This window comes from Myotis daubentonii, chromosome X, assembly GCF_963259705.1.
Source record: "Myotis daubentonii chromosome X, mMyoDau2.1, whole genome shotgun sequence".
Taxonomy (NCBI): domain Eukaryota; kingdom Metazoa; phylum Chordata; class Mammalia; order Chiroptera; family Vespertilionidae; genus Myotis; species Myotis daubentonii.
The window spans coordinates 11,962,954-11,980,900 of NC_081861.1; the positions used below are offsets into that span (position 1 = coordinate 11,962,954).

A 17,947-nucleotide genomic window follows, 5' to 3' on the forward strand; every position below is an offset into this window, starting at 1 on the left:
TCTAAATATACAAAGACTTTGCAGCATTGCTATTAACTAGATGACATGGATTGTAAGAATACATTTGACAAGCTCTAGTGAGACTCAACAGCTCTTCTGTTAGTTCTGCAAAAGTGACCCACAGTGTCAGATGGAACCAGAGAGAATTTGGTAGGAAACATGTCCCACATAGATACAATAAAATGACACTTTGCAGAGACAGAGGGTGTCTTTCCCACGGTAGTGATGGAGAGGGTATTTGAGGGGGACAGTTAATATGATAGCCCATGTGAGGAAAAGAAAAGGAAATGGTAGAGGATTAAGTGGGGGTTGCTCCATCCCAGACTTAGCAAGACCTTTTCCTCTGCCAAAGATCAAAATTATCTATCACCACAAGCACTCTCTGGCTGGGGCTGAGAGAGGCTCCATGGGCCAAACCCCAGGATTGCCCTATGTTTTCAGAGTTTTCACCCTCAGGTATGCAGGAGTGCGCTGACTTGGTATCTGAGATTTGGTTCAAAGAGCTACAGAAAGAAAATTAAAAATGAAGGAGGGAAGGAAGTAAAGGAGGAAGGAACAAAGGGAGAAAGGAAGGAATGGAGTGGGTCAGCAAGGAAGAGGAAAAAGAAAAGGAGGAAGCGAAACAAGAAAAGAATGAATGGAGCACATAAAGCACCACATCAATGCTCCTGGGTGATAGGAAAACTGGAGTTTTTATTGTTTTCTTTAGTGTTGAGTATGTTTGACAGTTTATGGTAACAGTTAAATGTGGATATTTAGCACCATATCATGAAATAGAGTAGTTAATTACACATATAAATGGGCAATGATAAGGAGGGTATTTAGGTCCTAAGATGGAGCCAATCATCAGAGTTTAGGGACATTCTGAGGGCTTCTTCTGTTCGTTCCAATATGGTTTGTCCCTGTGGCCTGGCTTCTTTTTAATAAGGAAAACCCTTTTAAAACCTTATCAGAGAAACACAGGGGAATGCTTTTCATATAGAAGGCATTAAATGCATGCAGGCTGAATTGTATTTGCACTGAAAAAGAACCGGCTTTCATGGTGAGAGCACAAGGGGCCAAGTCAGAAGGAGTCTTGTAGACAAGTATATGTGATGTGCAGACTACCTGAGGGGGAAGTGGAAACAAGCCTGTAGGAGTTGAGGGTGTGGTCGTGAGCAAGGCCTCCAGGGACCTCACAATGGCCTTGAGCCATTGATGGACACAGAAAGGCTCTGCCTCCACGACATGGACAGTTCTGTTCAGAGGCACAGGTTGAAAAGCTGCCCAGAAAATCGTGTCAATATTGAAAGAGAAAGCCTTGGACAGGAACACAGTGTGGGCCACAGCAAAGATGCAAAGCAGGTGAGGATGCACTCTGAGCTGCCATGAATAACTCACATCTTTCATATGCTGACTCTAACATCTGCACCACCCAATGAACACACTAGCTTTGATTAAGGGGTAGGGACACATGGCAGCTCAAGAGGGCACAGGGAGTCTTTGAGGAGATGATTCCTGTGTCCTGCTGGGCATAGGACGTGGTCTTTGGTGAGCTGGCAACTGACATTAATTTGGATTTGAAGACTCTGTGTTGCGATTGTTTGCTCCAGGGAATATTGCAACAAAAAGCATCTTGGCCCCCTTAGGGGAATGTCCTTACCTCCTTCCATAAACCATCAATTTCTAGCTCCAGAGTCAGGATCTGCAGGTGTTTGGAGTCCCAGGCCACAGATTCAGCAACCACAGTATCATCAGTATCATCACAGCTAGATACCAGATTTCTGGAATGTTCTCCCATTGACATCCAGGACACAAACCCCTTTGGAGTAGACACTGCCTTGTCCACGCCCTGCAATCCCTCTCTTGCGCCCAGTGTGAGACTTTGGCATCCTGCATACACAGCCTATAATACATGTGGGAGCACTTGTTTGAAATGACCTTGCTGCTCAGCAAAGACTTGTGATCAGCCCTGTCCTAGAACCACCAGATGTCATCAGACAGGCCTCTGTTGTGTTCTGGATCCATTCAGTGAGGCAGGAACCTTCCTCCTGCCCTCTGCAGTGTTGCTAGACTGTATACCAAGAGCCTTGCCCATTCCAGGACAACCTTGCCTTACCTTCCCTTTATCTCAGAAAAGGGTCACTGGACTTCTGCACCTGCACTCCGGCCCAACCCTGCCAAGTCAATCAGAAACCTGGTGGTGGGGCCTCTCTTCCTGTTGTCTTTCCCTCCACAGGTTCCAGTTCTTCCAGTCTACCTCCATTTCCAGTCCAAGTCCAGAGTGTCCCAATAGACCCTATAAAACTACCTTCCCTCTGGATGATGACAGCAGATTCCCTGTGGTTCTCTTGGTCCCTCCTAGGGGTTTCCCACTCTCTTCTGCACCCACTAGTCAGATAAATTTTTTATTTATTTTTCTTTAATTTATTCATTGCTCTTATTTATTCTTATTTCTACTATTTTGCTGTTTTCTTTTTTTATTGCTTAAAGTATTACAAAGGGTATTACATATGTGTCTTTTTTTGTTTTTTTTTGTTTTTCCCTGCCTTTGACTATCCCCTGGCCTCCCCCACCCCCCCAGCGTCCCATGTCCATTGGTGATGCATATATGCATGCATACAAGTCCTTCGGTTGATCTCTTATACCCCTCCCTCCTGCCACCCAACTTTCCCCGGCCTTCCCGCTGCATTTTGACAATCTGTTCCAGGCAGCTCTGCCCCTGTATCTATTACTGTTCAAAAGTTTATAATGGTCTCTATTATCCATGAATGAGTGAGATCATGTGGTATTTTTCCTTCATTGACTGGCTTATTTCACTTAGCATAATGCTCTCCAGTTCCATCCATGCCGTTGCAAATGGTAGGAGTTCCTTCTTTTGTACAGCAGCATAGTATTCCATCGTGTAGATGTACCACAGTTTTCTCATCCATTCATCTACTGATGGGCACTTAGGCTGTTTCCAGATCTTAGCTATGGTGGATTGTGCTGCTATGAACATAGGGGTGCACATATCCTTTCTGATTGGTGTTTCTGGTTTCCTGGGATATATTCCTAGAAGTGGGATCACAGGGTCAAATGGGAGTTCCATTTGTAGGTTTTTGAGGAAACTCCATACTGTCTTCCATAGTGGCTGCACCAGTCTGCATTCCCACCAGCAGTGCACAAGTGTTCCTTTTTCTCCACATCCTCTCCAGCACTTGTCGTTTGTTGATTTGTTGATGATAGCCAGTCTGACAGGTGTGAGATGGTACCTCATTGTTGTTTTGATTTGCTTCTCTCGGATGATTAGCGACTTTGAGCATGTTTTCATATGTCTCTTGGCTTTCTGAATGTCCTCTTTTGAAAGGTGTCTATTTAGGTCCTTTGCCCAGTTTTTGATTGGATTGTTTATCTTCCTTTTGTTAAGTTGTATGAGTTCCCTATAAATTTTGGAGATTAGGCCTTTATCAGATATGACATTGGCAAATATGTTTTCCCACACAGTGGGTTTTCTCATTGTTTTGTTGATGGTTTCTTTTGCTGTGCAGAAGCTTTTTATTTTGAAGTAGTCCCATTTGTTCATTTTCTCTTAGAATTTTTATGGTTTCCTGTCGTACATTTAAGTCCTTTATCCATTTTGAGTTTATTTTTGTGTGTGGTGTAAGTTGGTGGTCTAGTTTCATTTTCTTGCATGTGTCCGTCCAATTTTCCCAACACCATTTATTGAAGAGACTATCCTGGCTCCATTGTATGTTCTTGCCTCCTTTGTCAAATATTAATTGAGCATATTGGTTCGGGCCGATTTCTGGGCTCTCTATTCTATTCCATTGATCTATATGTCTGTTCTTGTGCCAGTACCAGGCAGTTTTGAGAACAGTGGCTTTGTAATACAGCTTGATATCTGGTATTGAGATCCCACCTACTTTGTTCTTTCTCAGGACTGCTGCAGCTATTCGGGGTCTTTTTTTATTCCAGATGAATTTTTGGAGAGTTCGTTCTAGATTTGTGAAGTATGCCATTGGTGTTTTGATGGGAAGTGCGTTGAATTTATAGATTGGGTAGTGTGGACATTTTAATGATGTTGATCCTACCAATCCATGAACACAGTATGTTCTTCCATCTGTTTATGTCTTCCTCTATCTCTTTTATCAACGTCCTGTAGTTTTCTGAGTAGAGTTCTTTTACCTCTTTAGTTCAGTTTATTCCTAGGTAGCTTAATTTTTTTGGTGCGATGGCAAATGGGATTGTTTTTGTAATCTCTCTTTCTGAAAGTTCCCTATTGGTGTATAGAAATGCCTCAGATTTCTTGGGGTTAATTTTGTATCCTGCTACATTGCCAAATTCATGTATTAAGTCTAGTAGTTTTTTGATGGAGTCTCTAGGGTTTTGTATGTATAATATCATGTCGTCTGCAAATAAGGACAGTTTTACTTCCTCTTTTCCTATTTGAATGCCCTTTGTTTCTTCTTCTTGTCTAATTGCAATGGCTAATATTTCCAGTACTATGTTGAACAGGAGTGGTGAGAGCGGGCATCCCTGTCTTGTTCCTGTTCTTAGGGGAAATGGTGTTAGTTTTTGTCCATTGAGTATGATGTTGGCTGTGGGCCTGTCATATATGGCTTTTATTATGTTGAGGTATGATCCTTCTCCTCCCACCTTGCTGGGAGTTTTTATCAAAAATGGGTGCTGGATTTTGTCAAATGCTTTTTCTGCATCAATTGATATGACGGTGTGGTTTTTTTTTTTTTTCTTTCAATTTGTTTATGTGATGTATCACGTTTAATGAGTTTCGGATATTGTACCATCCTTGCATCCCTGGGATGAATCCTGCTTGGTCATGGTGTATGATCTTTCTGATGTACTGCTGGTTCTGATTTGCTAAGATTTTGTTGAGGATTTTGGCATCTATGTTCATGAGGGATATTGGCCTGTAATTCTCTTTCATTGTGTTGTCTTTACCGGGTTTTGGTATTAGGGTGATGCTGGCTTCATAGAATGAGCTTGGAAGTGATCCTTCCTCCTGAATTTTTTGTAGTAGTTTGAGGAGGATAGGTTTTAGTTCTTCCTTGAATGTTTGGTAAAATTCCCCTGTGAATCCGTCTGGTCCTGGGCTTTTGTTTGCTGGAAGCTTTTTGATGACTGCTTCAATTTCTTCCATAGTTATTGGCCTATCAAGATTTTTAGATTCTTCCTGATTGAGTTTTGGAATGTTGTATTTTTCTAGGAATTTGTCCATTTCTTCCAGGTTGTCTAGTTTGTTGGAGTAGAGCTGTCCATAGTATTTTTTAACAATCATTTGTATTTCTGTGGGGTCTGTTGTTATTTCGTCCCTATCGTTTCTGATTTTGTTTATTTGGGTCCTCTCTCTTTGCTTCTTGGTGAGCATGGCTAGAGGTTTGTCAGTCTTGTTTATCCTTTTGAAGAACCAGCTCTTGGTTTCATTGATTTTCTGTATTATTTTTTTGGTATCTATGTCATTTATTTCTGCTCTAATCTTTATTATCTCCTTCCTTCTGCTCACTCTGGGTTTTTTGTGGTTTTTTTTGCTCTCTTTCTAATTCTTTGAGTTGTACAGTTAGATGATTTACTACCATTTTTTCTTGTTTTTTTGAGATAGGCCTGTAGAGCTATAAACTTCCCTCTCAAGACTGCTTTCATTGCGTCCCATAGGTTTTGGATTGTTGTGTTTTCATTGTCATTAGTTTCCAGGATGTTTTTAATTTCTTCTTGGATCTCATTGGTAACCCAATCAATATTTAATAACATGCTTTTCAGCTTCCAAGTGTTTGAGTATTTTGCCTTGTTTTTATTGTAGTTTATTTCTAATATTATGCCATCGTGGTCTGAAAAGATGCTTGGTATGATTTCAATCTTCTTGAATTTGGGGAGACTTTGTTTGTGACCCAATATGTGGTCTATGTTTGAATCTGTCCTATGAGCACTTGAGTAGAATGTATATTCCGTGGCTGTGGGGTGAAGTGTTCTGAAGATGTCATTTAAGTCCATCTGATCTAGTGAGTCATTTAGGATTGCTGTTTCTTTGCTGATTGTTTGTCTAGAGGATTTATCCAGTGCTGTCAGTGGTGTATTAAAGTCCCCTACTATGATTGTATTATTGTCGATCTCTCTTTTGATATCTTCCAGGAGTTTTTTTTTATGTATTTGGGTGCTCCTGCATTGGGTGCATATATATTTATCAGGGTTATATCTTCTTGTTGTATTGATCCCTTTAGTATTATGGAGTGGCCTCCCATATTTCTTGTTATGGCCTTCACTTTGAGGTCTATTTTGTCCGATATAAGTATTGCTACTCCAGCTTTCTTTTCCTTTCCATTTGTCTGAAAGATATTTTTCCATCCCTTGACTTTCAGTCTGTGTGAGTCCTTTCTAATGAGGTGGGTCTCTTGTACACAGCAAATGTATGGGTCATGATTTTTTATCCATTCAGCCACTCGATGTCTTTTGGTTGGAGCATTTAGCCCATTTACATTTAAAGTTATTATTGAAAGGTACTTGTTTGTAGCCATTTCTTTTTGTGTGTGGCTGTTTTTTTTCTGAGCTTTTTATTTCTTCTTTTTACACCAGTCCCTTTAGCATTTCTTGCATTGCTGGCTTGGTGGTGATAAACTCCCTTAGCCTTTTTTTGTCTGTGAAGCTTCTTATTTCCCCTTCAATTTTGAATGATAGCCTCGCTGGATAGAATATTCTGGGACTCAGTCTGTTGTTTTGCATCACTTTGTAAATATCCGTCCATTCTTTTCTGGCCTGATGTGTTTCTGTTGAGAAATCATTTGATAATCTAATGGGAGATCCCTTGTATGTAACTTTCCGTCTCTCTCTTGCAGCCTGTAAGATTCTGTCTTTGTCCTGTACATTTGCCATGGTAATTATGATGTGTCTTGGTGTGGGTCTTTTGGGGTTCACCTTGCTTGGGATTCTCTGGGCTTGTGTGACTTTTTTCTTCCCCACCTCAGGGAAGTTTTCTGATATTCTTTCTTTCAATAGGTTTTCTAATCCTTGTTCCTCTTTCTGTTGTTCTGGCACCCCTATTATTCGTATGTTGTTTCGTTTCATGTTGTCCCAAAGCTCCCTTAGACTCTCCTCCTCTCTTTTAATTTTTTTCTCCAATTGAAGTACAGTTTGGGTGTGTTTTGCTTCCCTGTCTTCTAATTCACTAATTTGGTCTTCCACTTCTCCTAGTCTACTGTTGATACTTTCAATGGTGTTTTTTATTGCAGCTATATCGCTCTTCATTTCTTCTTGGGTCTTACTTAAGTTGTTGATTTTTTCATCTGTTTCTTCTTGCTTCTTGCATAAGTTGTCGATTTTTTCCTCCATCTGGTGTATGCACTCTAGGACCCTTATTCTGAATTCTTTTTCGGTCATGTTGCATGCCTCTGTATCACTTAGCTGCTTTTCTGGCGAGTCCTCCTTTTCTTCCCTTTGGGGATTTCTTTGTCTACCCATGTTTGATCTCACTGACATATATAGATATTGAGTCGTTCAGTGGTTGCTCCCTAGGTGGCAGTGGCTCCTCAGGCTGTGGTTGCTCCTTGGGCGGTTGTGGTAGCAGCTGCTCCTCTGTTGGTAGTAGGTCCTCTAATGGGTGCTATTCACAGCTGTTGTGGCTCTTCTGGCTGGTGAACGGAGGATTCACACACAGCAGCTGTTCCGCAGACAGAGCATGTGGTGATCAGGAGGCCACTGTTGCTTGGATATGCTGAGCTGATTTATAGGCACAAAATACAACACAACAAGGCACAATGTACTAGGCACTGACCACAAATGAATTACGGTATTAATAACCCCAAATAAAGGTTGTCACCCGAGCTAAGAGAGTTGGGGGATAAGGAAGAAAGAAGAGAAAAAGATAGAGAGGAAAACAGAAGAGACAGAGAGAGAGAAAGAGAGAGAGAGAGAAGGGAATGAAGTAGAAGAGGGGAGGAGACTATTCATATGAGGAGAAAACTCCAATAGAACTGCCACTAATCCCAACAAATTCCAGCAACGGATCCCTGGAGTGAATACAAACTACAAACAACCAATAATATCAAGCGAGGCAAGGGAAAACAGAAGTACAAAAATAACCGGGCCGGGGGGGCAGGGGGGGAGATGGGAAACAGAAAAAGAAAAAGAAAAAGCAGAACAACCTCACAAACAATCCTTAAAGGGGAAAAAAAACAAACCAATATACTCAACAATCGAACAAACAGCAACAAAACAATAGAGAAAAAAGAGAAAAAAAATTTTGGATAGTGAAGAAAGATAACGGAGAGGTGTATAAGGATTTCGAGCAGGTGATTGGAAAAGGGATATATAAGTGGGGTGAAATTTAGACAGGGGGTAAGAAGAATAGGGAAAATCTAAAGCAGGAATAGGGTAAGAGAAACAGGACAGCAAAAGGGGAAAAATGGGGAAGAGGGTTTTAGCACAGCGGCACAATTGAGGTAGAGGAAAATGATGCTAAAGGAACGATGAAAATAGAATGGAGAACCCTAGTCCCAAAATAAAATAAAGAGAAAATAAAAAGATACTTTAAAAAATGGTAAAATGGTAGCAGTAATAATACTGGTTAAAAATAAAAATGTAGTAATTAAAAGGGTAAAATCAGGTGATGAAAAAAGAAAAAAAATGGTTTCATAGTTAAAAGGTGAAACAATAATTAAAAAAATAATAATTAAAAACGGGCTGTAATGAAGGTGCTCCAGATCTTCTGCTCCTCTTTTTGGCCTACCAGGTATTCAGGAGAATGTTGAATTTGCCTCTGATACACTGTTCCTCCATGTTGTAAGCCACAGTCCTGATTTTAAGGCAGGCTGTATTGGTTTCCCAGACAGCCCTTATCTGTATTTACAGAAGAGTCAGTTTGTGGCTCTGCCTCTGGGTGGCAGTGCCTCAGGATTGACCTCTGAGGGTATAAGACCTCTCTGACCAGGTGTTCTCTATTGTACCGGAAGCTGGTTTGGGAATGTCATCCGCCCAGAGCTGGTTCCCCAGTAGTCACTCCCAGCTCTGTTTCCCAGGCTCCACAAAAACAGCCTTCCCTTACAAGCTCTGCGACTGACCCCAAATGGGTAATCCCATGCACTGGGTTCAACAATCAAACGCACAGATTTAAGAGCCTGGGAAGTTGTGCGAACTCGCAAGGCTCCACCTTCCAGATCTGCGCAAAGTCTCTGAGCACGCTCTGGCTCATGGAACCGAGTAGCCAGCAAACTGGCGTACTCTGAGGCTGCCCGTTTGTGTCCAGTCCAACTGTGGGCTTACTTATAGCATTCCCTACTGCCAGCAGCCCTGGGGGAGCCCTTCCACATTCGTGGGTCACGCTGGCTCCAAAGGCCACAGTCTTTGTGGGGTGCAGAGTCCCCCCCCCCCCCGCGCACATTCCACTCTCCAACCTAAATTGCAAACCGCACCTTTGCGGGAAGTCTAATCTTTCTGTGGGGAGAAGCAGGGCTCCTCTGAGTTCACATAGTCGCGCTGCTTGAGAGCCGCTGTTGTTGGGTTAGTAGCTGGTCTCTGGATGCCGGTGACAGCCACTCAAGATGGCATGGTCTCCGCGGCTGAGCCAGGCCACCTGGAGAGGTTTCAGCCTCAGCCTCTAACCGTTCTCTTTTTCTAGGAGTTCTCTGTCTTTCCTGGCTGAAGACTGTCTCTCAGCTGAATCTCCTCTGCTTATTCGGGCTGTATGCTACCCATTTCAGCTGCTCGCCCTTATCTGCTCTGGGACAAGGCACCTACACGTCCTTCTAAACCTCTGCCTTTTTCTCCGCCCTCAGATTATTTTTTTAAACGTGCAAGATGAATGTGCTGCCTTGACTGCTTTTCTCCTAGACTCTTCCAGGGCATATTTTTTTAATTTATTGATTGATTAATTTATTACATTTGTGTCCTTATCCCCACATTACCCCCCTTCCCCCCATTCATGCCACCACCCCCTGTTGTCTGTGTCCATTGGTTAGGCCTATATGCTAGCATATACGTCCTTTAGTTGATCTCTCCCCCTTACCCCCTTACCCCTAGGGCATATTTTTGATGCAGAAAGGGGAAGTGGGGAGCTTGTTTGGATCCCGGCACCTCTATACTGTCTTGGAGTGGGGGGAGGGAGAGCAGCTAGGACTTGAAAGCCATTCATGTGGAAAAGTCAAATGATTAAGGCCCCTGAGAGAAGTGGAGAATGTAATAGAGTGAAGACAGGAGTGCCCGAGTTTGCTTGAAAGACCCCCCTGAGAGGGACAGGCTTCTCCCCTTTTCTCCACCTGCCTGGGCCTCCCGGAATCCAGTAAAGCCTTCCCCTTCCCTTACACAAAAGGCAAATCCTGATCAGAAGGACAAGAGTGTCAGGGAGGGTGGATGAGTCTCACTTCTTTGAGAAACTGAACCCAACCATGTCAACATAAAGTTCTAATAAGGAATTGTCTCACGTGGTTATGGAGGCTCAAGATGCCTTGGGTAAAACTCTCAAAAGGCTTACTTGTGCCCTTTCCGCAGTTGACAACAGCCATCTGAAGGTTTGAGCTGTCTCTTAATAATGTCAGACACACCCAATAAATAAACACTTATGACAATGGCCAATATCTGGTACAGTGACAACACCAAATTCTGTCAAGGATGTGGAATAGCAGGAACTTGCATTCATTACCTGTGTGAAAGTGAAAGAGTACAGCCACATTGGAAGCTGTTTGGGCAGTTTCTTATGATAGTAAGCATAATTTTAACATAAGATTCAGCAACTCCATAAGTATTTACGCTAGTTGATGATGCTGTATCTGTGTAGACTCATCTGTTGTTAAAAACGTACCACTCTGGTTTGGGACATTGATAATTGGGGCATTATACATGTGAGGGAGTAAGGACTTACTAGGACATCTGTATACCATTATATTTATTTTTCTCTGCCATCTAAAAGCTTTGTAAAAAATTGAGATTTAAAACAAACACAATATGAACCACAGTATCTGAACAACAAATCTGAACAGGCCCTAAGGGAGACTGCAATTTGTGATGAGCTGGCACTTGTGTTTGGGGTGGGAGTAGGGAGAGTAGGGAAGCTGGGAGGGGCTGTAGGCTGTATGACACGGATGACAGGGAAGGTATGAAGAAGGATTTTAAACGTATGCCCTATATCTTGGCACAAATGTGGGGCATTCAGACCACAAATGCCAGAAAGCTTGGGGGAATACCACTGCCTTGGGAAAGCTGGGACAGTTGAGGTATGTTATTCAGAGTCTATGCTAATAACCACCTGACAACCATCTTGGTGAGCTGATGCTGGCTTTTCAAAAATTATTATCTTAATAGTATATAAAGAACGGACTAATTAGAATAGCGAGAAGCAGAATAAGTCATGTATGTTAAGAGTAGATATTCTCTCATAAAATACATTGGATAGTATATCATATAGAAATATACATATAAATGCATATGTTCTAAGCATATATATATGCATATACACACATATTTAGGTACAGGACACATACATCTGTGGGTATATAAGCACATGTAACCTATATTTATGTTACATGTATTGAAGTAATGCACACAAGCTAGATAGCGATGTAGAGTGTATTACTGAGAATGAAGAATGAAAGTGAAAACACCTGCAGTGGACAAGGGAACTGTAGACAGACAACCACAATTCCACACCTCCCCAAATCCCTGCTGCTGCTCAGCATCTCTAGTAGTAGCTAACTTTTAGAACCCACAGTTCCCACAGGATCATCTGAGTTGGTGAAGAAACCCCGTAGTAAGGGGGGGCTTCTCTACCCCTCCCCCACGGCCTGGGCACAACAGCGCTCCCTCCTGCATCGGTCCTGGTACTGCAGCATCTCTGCAAGGGGTGTGAGGCCCTCCTGGGTGAGGGCTTTGGTGTCCACTGGCTTCAGAACAGAGGGCACGACAGCATCCATCTCCAGGTGCTCCTGTCAGCTCTAGGGACCCTGGGTGGGGCTCTGGGCTGAGCAAATGCCTCCACCTGCCTGGGCAATCCGGGGAGTTAGAGCCTAGGTCTGAGGGACACAGACTGAAGTCCACAGAGGGCGGGGGCCCTGGTGTGGTCAGATGGAGGAGGGAACAGAGACAGGACTTCCAGGCCCCTAGATCCGCTCTCTGCCCCTACTCTCAGCCCCGAGGACCCAGAGAGCCAGTCCGGAAGTTCCGCCCACTGACTTCCGCCCGGCAATTCTGAGAGAGGAGACCGCCATCTTTGAGAGGCCGGCTTCGGGTCCGTAGAGGGCCGGAGCCCAGTGCTGCAGAGTCCAGGTATGACCCTGACGGACCACGGAGGCCCCAGGACCAGGGAGGCCCTCCTGTCAGCACTGAGAGTCCTCGGTGGGGCGTCTTACGGGGAACTACTTCCTGCCCCCCCTCGCCCACCTCCTCAGAGAACGGGGGGAGGGGCGGCAGGACAGGCGCTGAGGGGGTGCAATCTCAGGTCGGCACCGGCGGGCCCAGGCTCTGCCTGGAATCAGGGTGAGGACCAGACGGAGGTAGCCGGGAGCTAGTTCAGCCCCTGCCGGGAGCCCTGGGGAGTGAGGCCCACAGGCCTCCCTGGGGTCTCGGGGGTGAGGGCCTCCGTGCGGGGATCCGGCCTCCCGGTTCACAGAGGGAGGGTCCCAGGACCTGCAGGCCTCACGGTGAGGCCGTGGGGGGGGGGGGCGGACAAGGTGACTCTGGGCCCAGAGCAGTCAGTCCCGGGGGACCCAAGGCGCGGGGAGACCACGAGCGGCGAGGCCTGACTTCCGGGTCCTCCGGGTCTGAGACCCTCGGGCGGCTCCGTGTCACCGCGGCATCTCAGGTCGGCAGAGGGGGTCCGGGACCTGCCCGGAGTCAGTGTGGGGACCCTGAGGGACACTGAGGGCGACTGGACCCCAGAAGAGTGTCCATCGGGCAGGCCTCCTGGGGGTGGGGGAGGGGTGAGCTCATGCATTGTGCTTTGTGATTTCTGCATTGGGTCTGAGAGACACGGGGGTTTGGTAGGAGGAGCAGGGCTTCAGGCAGCACAGGGGGGACCCCAGGTCCTCCTGCTGTCACGTTGAGGGCCCTGAGGGAGACTGGGGGCCTGGACCCCAGAACTGTGTCCATCGGGCATGCTTCCTTGGGGTGGGGGAGGGGTGAGCTCACGCATTGTGCTTTGTGATTTCTGCATTGGGTCTGAGAGACACGGGGTTTTGGTAGGAGGAGCAGGGCTTCAGGCAGCACAGGGGGGACCCCAGTTCCTGCTGCTGTCAAGTTGAGGACCCTGAGGGAGATTGGGGGCCCTGGACCCCAGAATCCTCAGTCCAGGAGGCCCAGTGGGCAGGCTAACCACAGGCATAGTTTCCTGACTTCCCCACCCAGGTCTGGTGTAAGGAGCAGCGCCACAGGTCAGCTGCGAGGGGCACGGAGTTGACCCTGGACCCCACAATGTAGGGGACCCCACAAAAGTCCTCCCCTGCTACAAGCCATGGGGTGCTCCAGGGGGAATGAGCATGTGCGGTGTCCCCTGACTTCAGCAGCAGGTCTGAACCAGGCTTGGAACTTGACAAAACGTGCAGGGCGTCAGGTCCACAGAGGGGAGGGCAGAGTTGCTGCCCAGAGCCAAGTGGCATCCATGGCTTTACATCCGGGTCAGTGAGCCTGTGGGCTTCAGTGAACGGAACAGGGCCTCAGGGAGGCAGAGGGAGGGCCCAGGGCCTTTCAGAGTCAAGGTGAGGACCAGGAGGGAGGACTGAGGGGACCCAGGAACCCCCAAGGTAGAGCTCCACAATAGCTCACTCTCTCTCTTTGCCATGGTAGGTGCCGCGAATGCTTTCCAGGTATAATGTTCAGTGACTTCTGCCCGGAGGTCTGAGAGCAGCGAGGACCAAGTCTGGAGGATTGCTACACGTCCACAGAGGGAAGGAGCCTAGTCCTGCAGAGAGTCCCGGTATGACCCTGAGGGAGGATTGCCCACCCCCACCACCACCACAGAATCCAGCTTTGCCCTTTCTGTCAGCACCCTGAGTCCCAGGGACTGAGCTGACTGGCTGAATGCTACTAGTATTTCCTGGACACCACCAGCTCCCACCTCCTTATATAACTTGGGAGTCAAGGACATGGTCAGAAAGGAGCAACTGGAGGTTTTCAGGGGGCAGGGCCCAAACTTTGCCTGGAAACAAGATGAGGAGGGAGGGAGGGCTAAATACCTTATTGAATCGTTTCAGCCCCCTGCTGGGTGCCCTGGGAATCCCATGGTTTGGTGGCCTGATGTAAACTGCCCCTTCTTTGATCCCTTGTACAAACTTTGGAGGTATTAATCACAAGGGGAATCTGCCGACTTCCACATTCTGATCTTGGAGAGACTGAGAAATGTATATAGGAGCAGCTGTTCAGTCGGCTAGAGTGGAGGTGCCAGGTTCTACAGGGTGTCAAGGTGAAGACCCTAAGGCAGGGGTCCTCAAACTACTGTCCACGGGCCACATGCGGCCTGCCGAAAACATTTATCCGGCCCGCCGGGTGTTTTTGCCGCCTCTGTGTGCATAGGAATTTGTTCATAGTTTTTTTTTTTAAAACTATAGTCCGGTCCTCCACGGTCTGAGGGACAGTGAACTGGCCCCCTGTTTAAAAAGTTTGAGGACCCCTACCCCAAGGACTGAGAACCCAGGACCCCAAAGCAGAGATGGATCCAGTGCCCGAACTTGGATATTTCCTGTCCTCTGCCTGGGCAGTGTGGGTGTCCTCTGGAGGCATAGGCCTTGGACTAAGGAGTGTGGTTTCAGGTGAGCAGATGGTGGCCTTGGCCTTCAGGATGCATTCTCTGGTTAGGAAAAGGGATAGATCTAGGCCCTGCCAGGAGTAATTTTGTGTACCTTAAATTCATTGAGGAAGTTTCCACCACAGACAGAGGGGGCTCAATAAAGTCTGCCCCTGTCATTCTTTTCATCCCTGAAATGCCACAGGTGATGCACTTTCAGTACTGAGGGAGATGAGTCCTTTTTGTGAGCATCAATATCAGGTCAGTAGAGGTAGCCACATCTGGTCAGCAGAGAAAGGAGTCCCAGGATCTGCCATATCTCTAGGAAAGGACCACCTGGGAAGGTGGAAGGCATGAAGGTCACTGACCTTAAAAGAGAAGGTACCACAAAGTGTCCAGCTTGCTATGTTCTCAGATCCAGGAGGACCCTGTCAGGGATGCCTGAGTGTGGCAACCTCCCACTGCTGCCACAGTGTTTGGGATGGGGGATCTTGGGGATGTGAGGACCTAAGTCTGAGAGAAATGTGAGGTCAGTGGAGGGAAGTGTTCATGATCTCTCAGGTGACAATGTGCTTACCCTTTGTGAAGCCTAAATGTGCACCGTCTTCTCAGAAAGGGAAGGATGACACAAAGTCCAGGTGGCCCCTGTTCTCAGACCTGAAAGAAGCATATTGGCCCTAAGTGATATGCTTCTTTCTATCATGGGCAGAAAAGTGGGGAGTCATCAAGGAGGTGAGGACTTGATGGGAGAGACCAAGTGTTCCAGGTGGGAGGCCTGGAAGAAGGGCAGGTCCTGGCAGGAGTAAAAGTGACTCGCCTTCAGAGGCACTGGGGAACCCTACCAGGACAGAGATCCCTGTCTCTGCTGCCAGCCTTTTGTGATGTTGGCAGGGGTAGGGGTGATTTGGGGCATGGATATGAAGCTGCCTCACTTTGCTCTATAGTCTCTTAGGGAGGTGATGACCTTGATCTGAGAGTACATCAGGTCATTTGAGGAAGTACACCTGTTCAACTGAGAGAAGAGTCCTACGTCCTGCCAAGAGTCAAGGTGAGAATCCTAAAGAAGGAGTGAGTGTAGCCCAATCCCCAGAACAAAGTGGGGGCCCCCAAAGAAATCTGGCCTGTCCCTATTGTCAGCTCTGAAAACCCTGCGCAGGGCTGTCAGGTTGAGCCCCTCCCCATTTTCAGATCCAAGGACCCAGGGAGGGCACATCCTTGGTCTGATGGTCTGGACTCAGGCTAGCTGAGGCAGGAACCCAGGCCTTGGCATGGGTCATGGTGAGGAATGAGGGGACCCTTCACACTAGGACATGTGGAACCCATAGATTATGGTCACACAGTGTTGTCCTTTGATGAGTACTGTAAGCCTGGACAGGTACTACAAAATGTGGGAACCACTCACTTACTTCTGTTAAGTTTTAAGCATGCGTGTTCTTGTTGTAAGGGTGCTCTCAGGCCAGTGGGGCATGGGGGTGGGGGAAGCAGGCCCTGAGTGGGCACAGAAGGATCCTTGCCCCCAGAAAGGAAGACATTTCACAGCACACGATCCCACTATCAGACCCAGAATCTCTGGCTGTGCCAGTTTTTTGTTTCCACCTTCAGGATATTAGGGGACAGGTTTCCCAGCAGGAGAGACCCCTGTGAGACCTAAGGGCATCCCTGTAGAGTAGCCCTAAAATTCTTCATTCACAGAGCTGCCAAGGGTGTGTTCCTCAGCTGAGGATACTCAAGTATCCAAAACCTGTTGCAGGTGCAGCTATTCAGGGATGAGGAGGGATTGGTTATGTCTGCCTCCTTATCTTTGTCCCTCTCTGCCTTGTTCCCACACAGCCTAGAGCAGGTGTCTGCTGCTGAGACACCAAGTCCTCCCCAGAGCCCTCCGGTTCCTGACGCCGTGCCCCTGCTATGGCGGCCGCTACATGGAGCCAATCTGAAGATGAGGGCATCAGCAGCCAAGATGAACAGGAGACAAACAGCACAGAGGACTCTGAAGATTCTGAGTCATCACTCCACGATGCCCTGTATTTGAAAATGACTGAACTGGTGTTTTTTCTACTCCCGAAGTATTGTGCAAAGCAGCCAACTACTAAAGCAGAAATGCTGAGTAAGGTCATCAAAGAGTACGAAGATCAGTTCCCTGAGATCTTAAGCCTAGCCTCTGACTTCATGCAGCTCCTCTTTGGCATTGATGTGGAGGAAGTGGACCCCAGTACCCACACCTATGTCCTGGTCACCACTTTGGGGCTCACATATGATGGGATGGTGTCCAGTGGACAATCCATGCCCAACACTGGCCTCCTGGTCATTGTCCTGAGATTCATCCTTGCAGAGGGCGACTGTGCCTCTGAGGAGGAAGTCTGGGAAGCCCTGAATGTCATGGGTGTGCATGATGGGAAGGAGCATTGGATCTATGGGGAGCCCAGGGAGCTCCTCACCAAAGTTTGGGTGCAGGAAGGGTACCTGGAATACCAGCAGGTGCCCAACAGCGATCCTGCTCGCTACCAGTTTCTGTGGGGCCCCAGGGCCCACGCTGAGACCACCGAGTTGAAAGTCCGTGAGGCTTTTCTCAGGGATTATAGAAAGGATCCCAGTTATGTCCCATACCTGTCTGAAGAAGCTATAAGTGATGAGGAAGAGGGGGCCTGAACCAAGTTTCACTCAGGAACCTTTCAGGTCCATGTCTGGCAGCTTCTCCTGCTAGACATGATGTGAGGCCAATTCTTTACTCTGTGTTTGAAGAGAGGGTAGTCCACAGTCTAGGTAGTAAGGCCCAGGGCTATTTGCGGGGAATAAGGGCTGTAGCATCTTTGGGTTCCTGTGATGATTTAAAAATGTATCCTTGTTTTCTGTAGAATTTTTCAAATGTTTCTTTTCATAGGTTTTCTATACTTCAGTTTGTGAATGACATTGACCAGACATGTATTTGTACTATCCAGTTCAAAAGTAAGAGTTTTGCTATTGTGTAATAAAAAAATGGGACACCTTTCAGTGTACTTTGTGATTCTGAACTAGATAACATGGCATCAGAACAGTATTTTCTTGGAAATGTGAAAAAACTTGAAGGAGAGAGCGAGGCAGCTCTCAGGGTAAAGCTGGCACAAACCAAGGTACTGAGGTTGACAGTGGCGTGGTGTGGGGTCAGGGACTGTTGGGTTTACTCTGTTATGGGTGGATGGTCCCTTTTCTGGTCACTCAGAGCCCTCACATTTTCTTTGGCAGGGCTTGGGCCCCACCCTTCTGCTGGCCTGAGACAAAACTCTCAGAATAAGACCA

The 17,947-nt window shown here is 46.7% G+C and overlaps 1 protein-coding gene across 1 annotated transcript; it reads left to right on the forward strand.

Moving 5' to 3' along the window:
• Positions 1–1,227: 1,227 nt before the first annotated feature.
• LOC132224783 (melanoma-associated antigen 4-like) lies at positions 1,228–17,320 on the forward strand. Its single transcript, XM_059679884.1, is given in 3 exon segments — positions 1,228–1,344; positions 16,425–16,572; positions 16,575–17,320. Coding segments are annotated over 3 exon segments (1,011 nt in total).
• Positions 17,321–17,947: the final 627 nt, after the last annotated feature.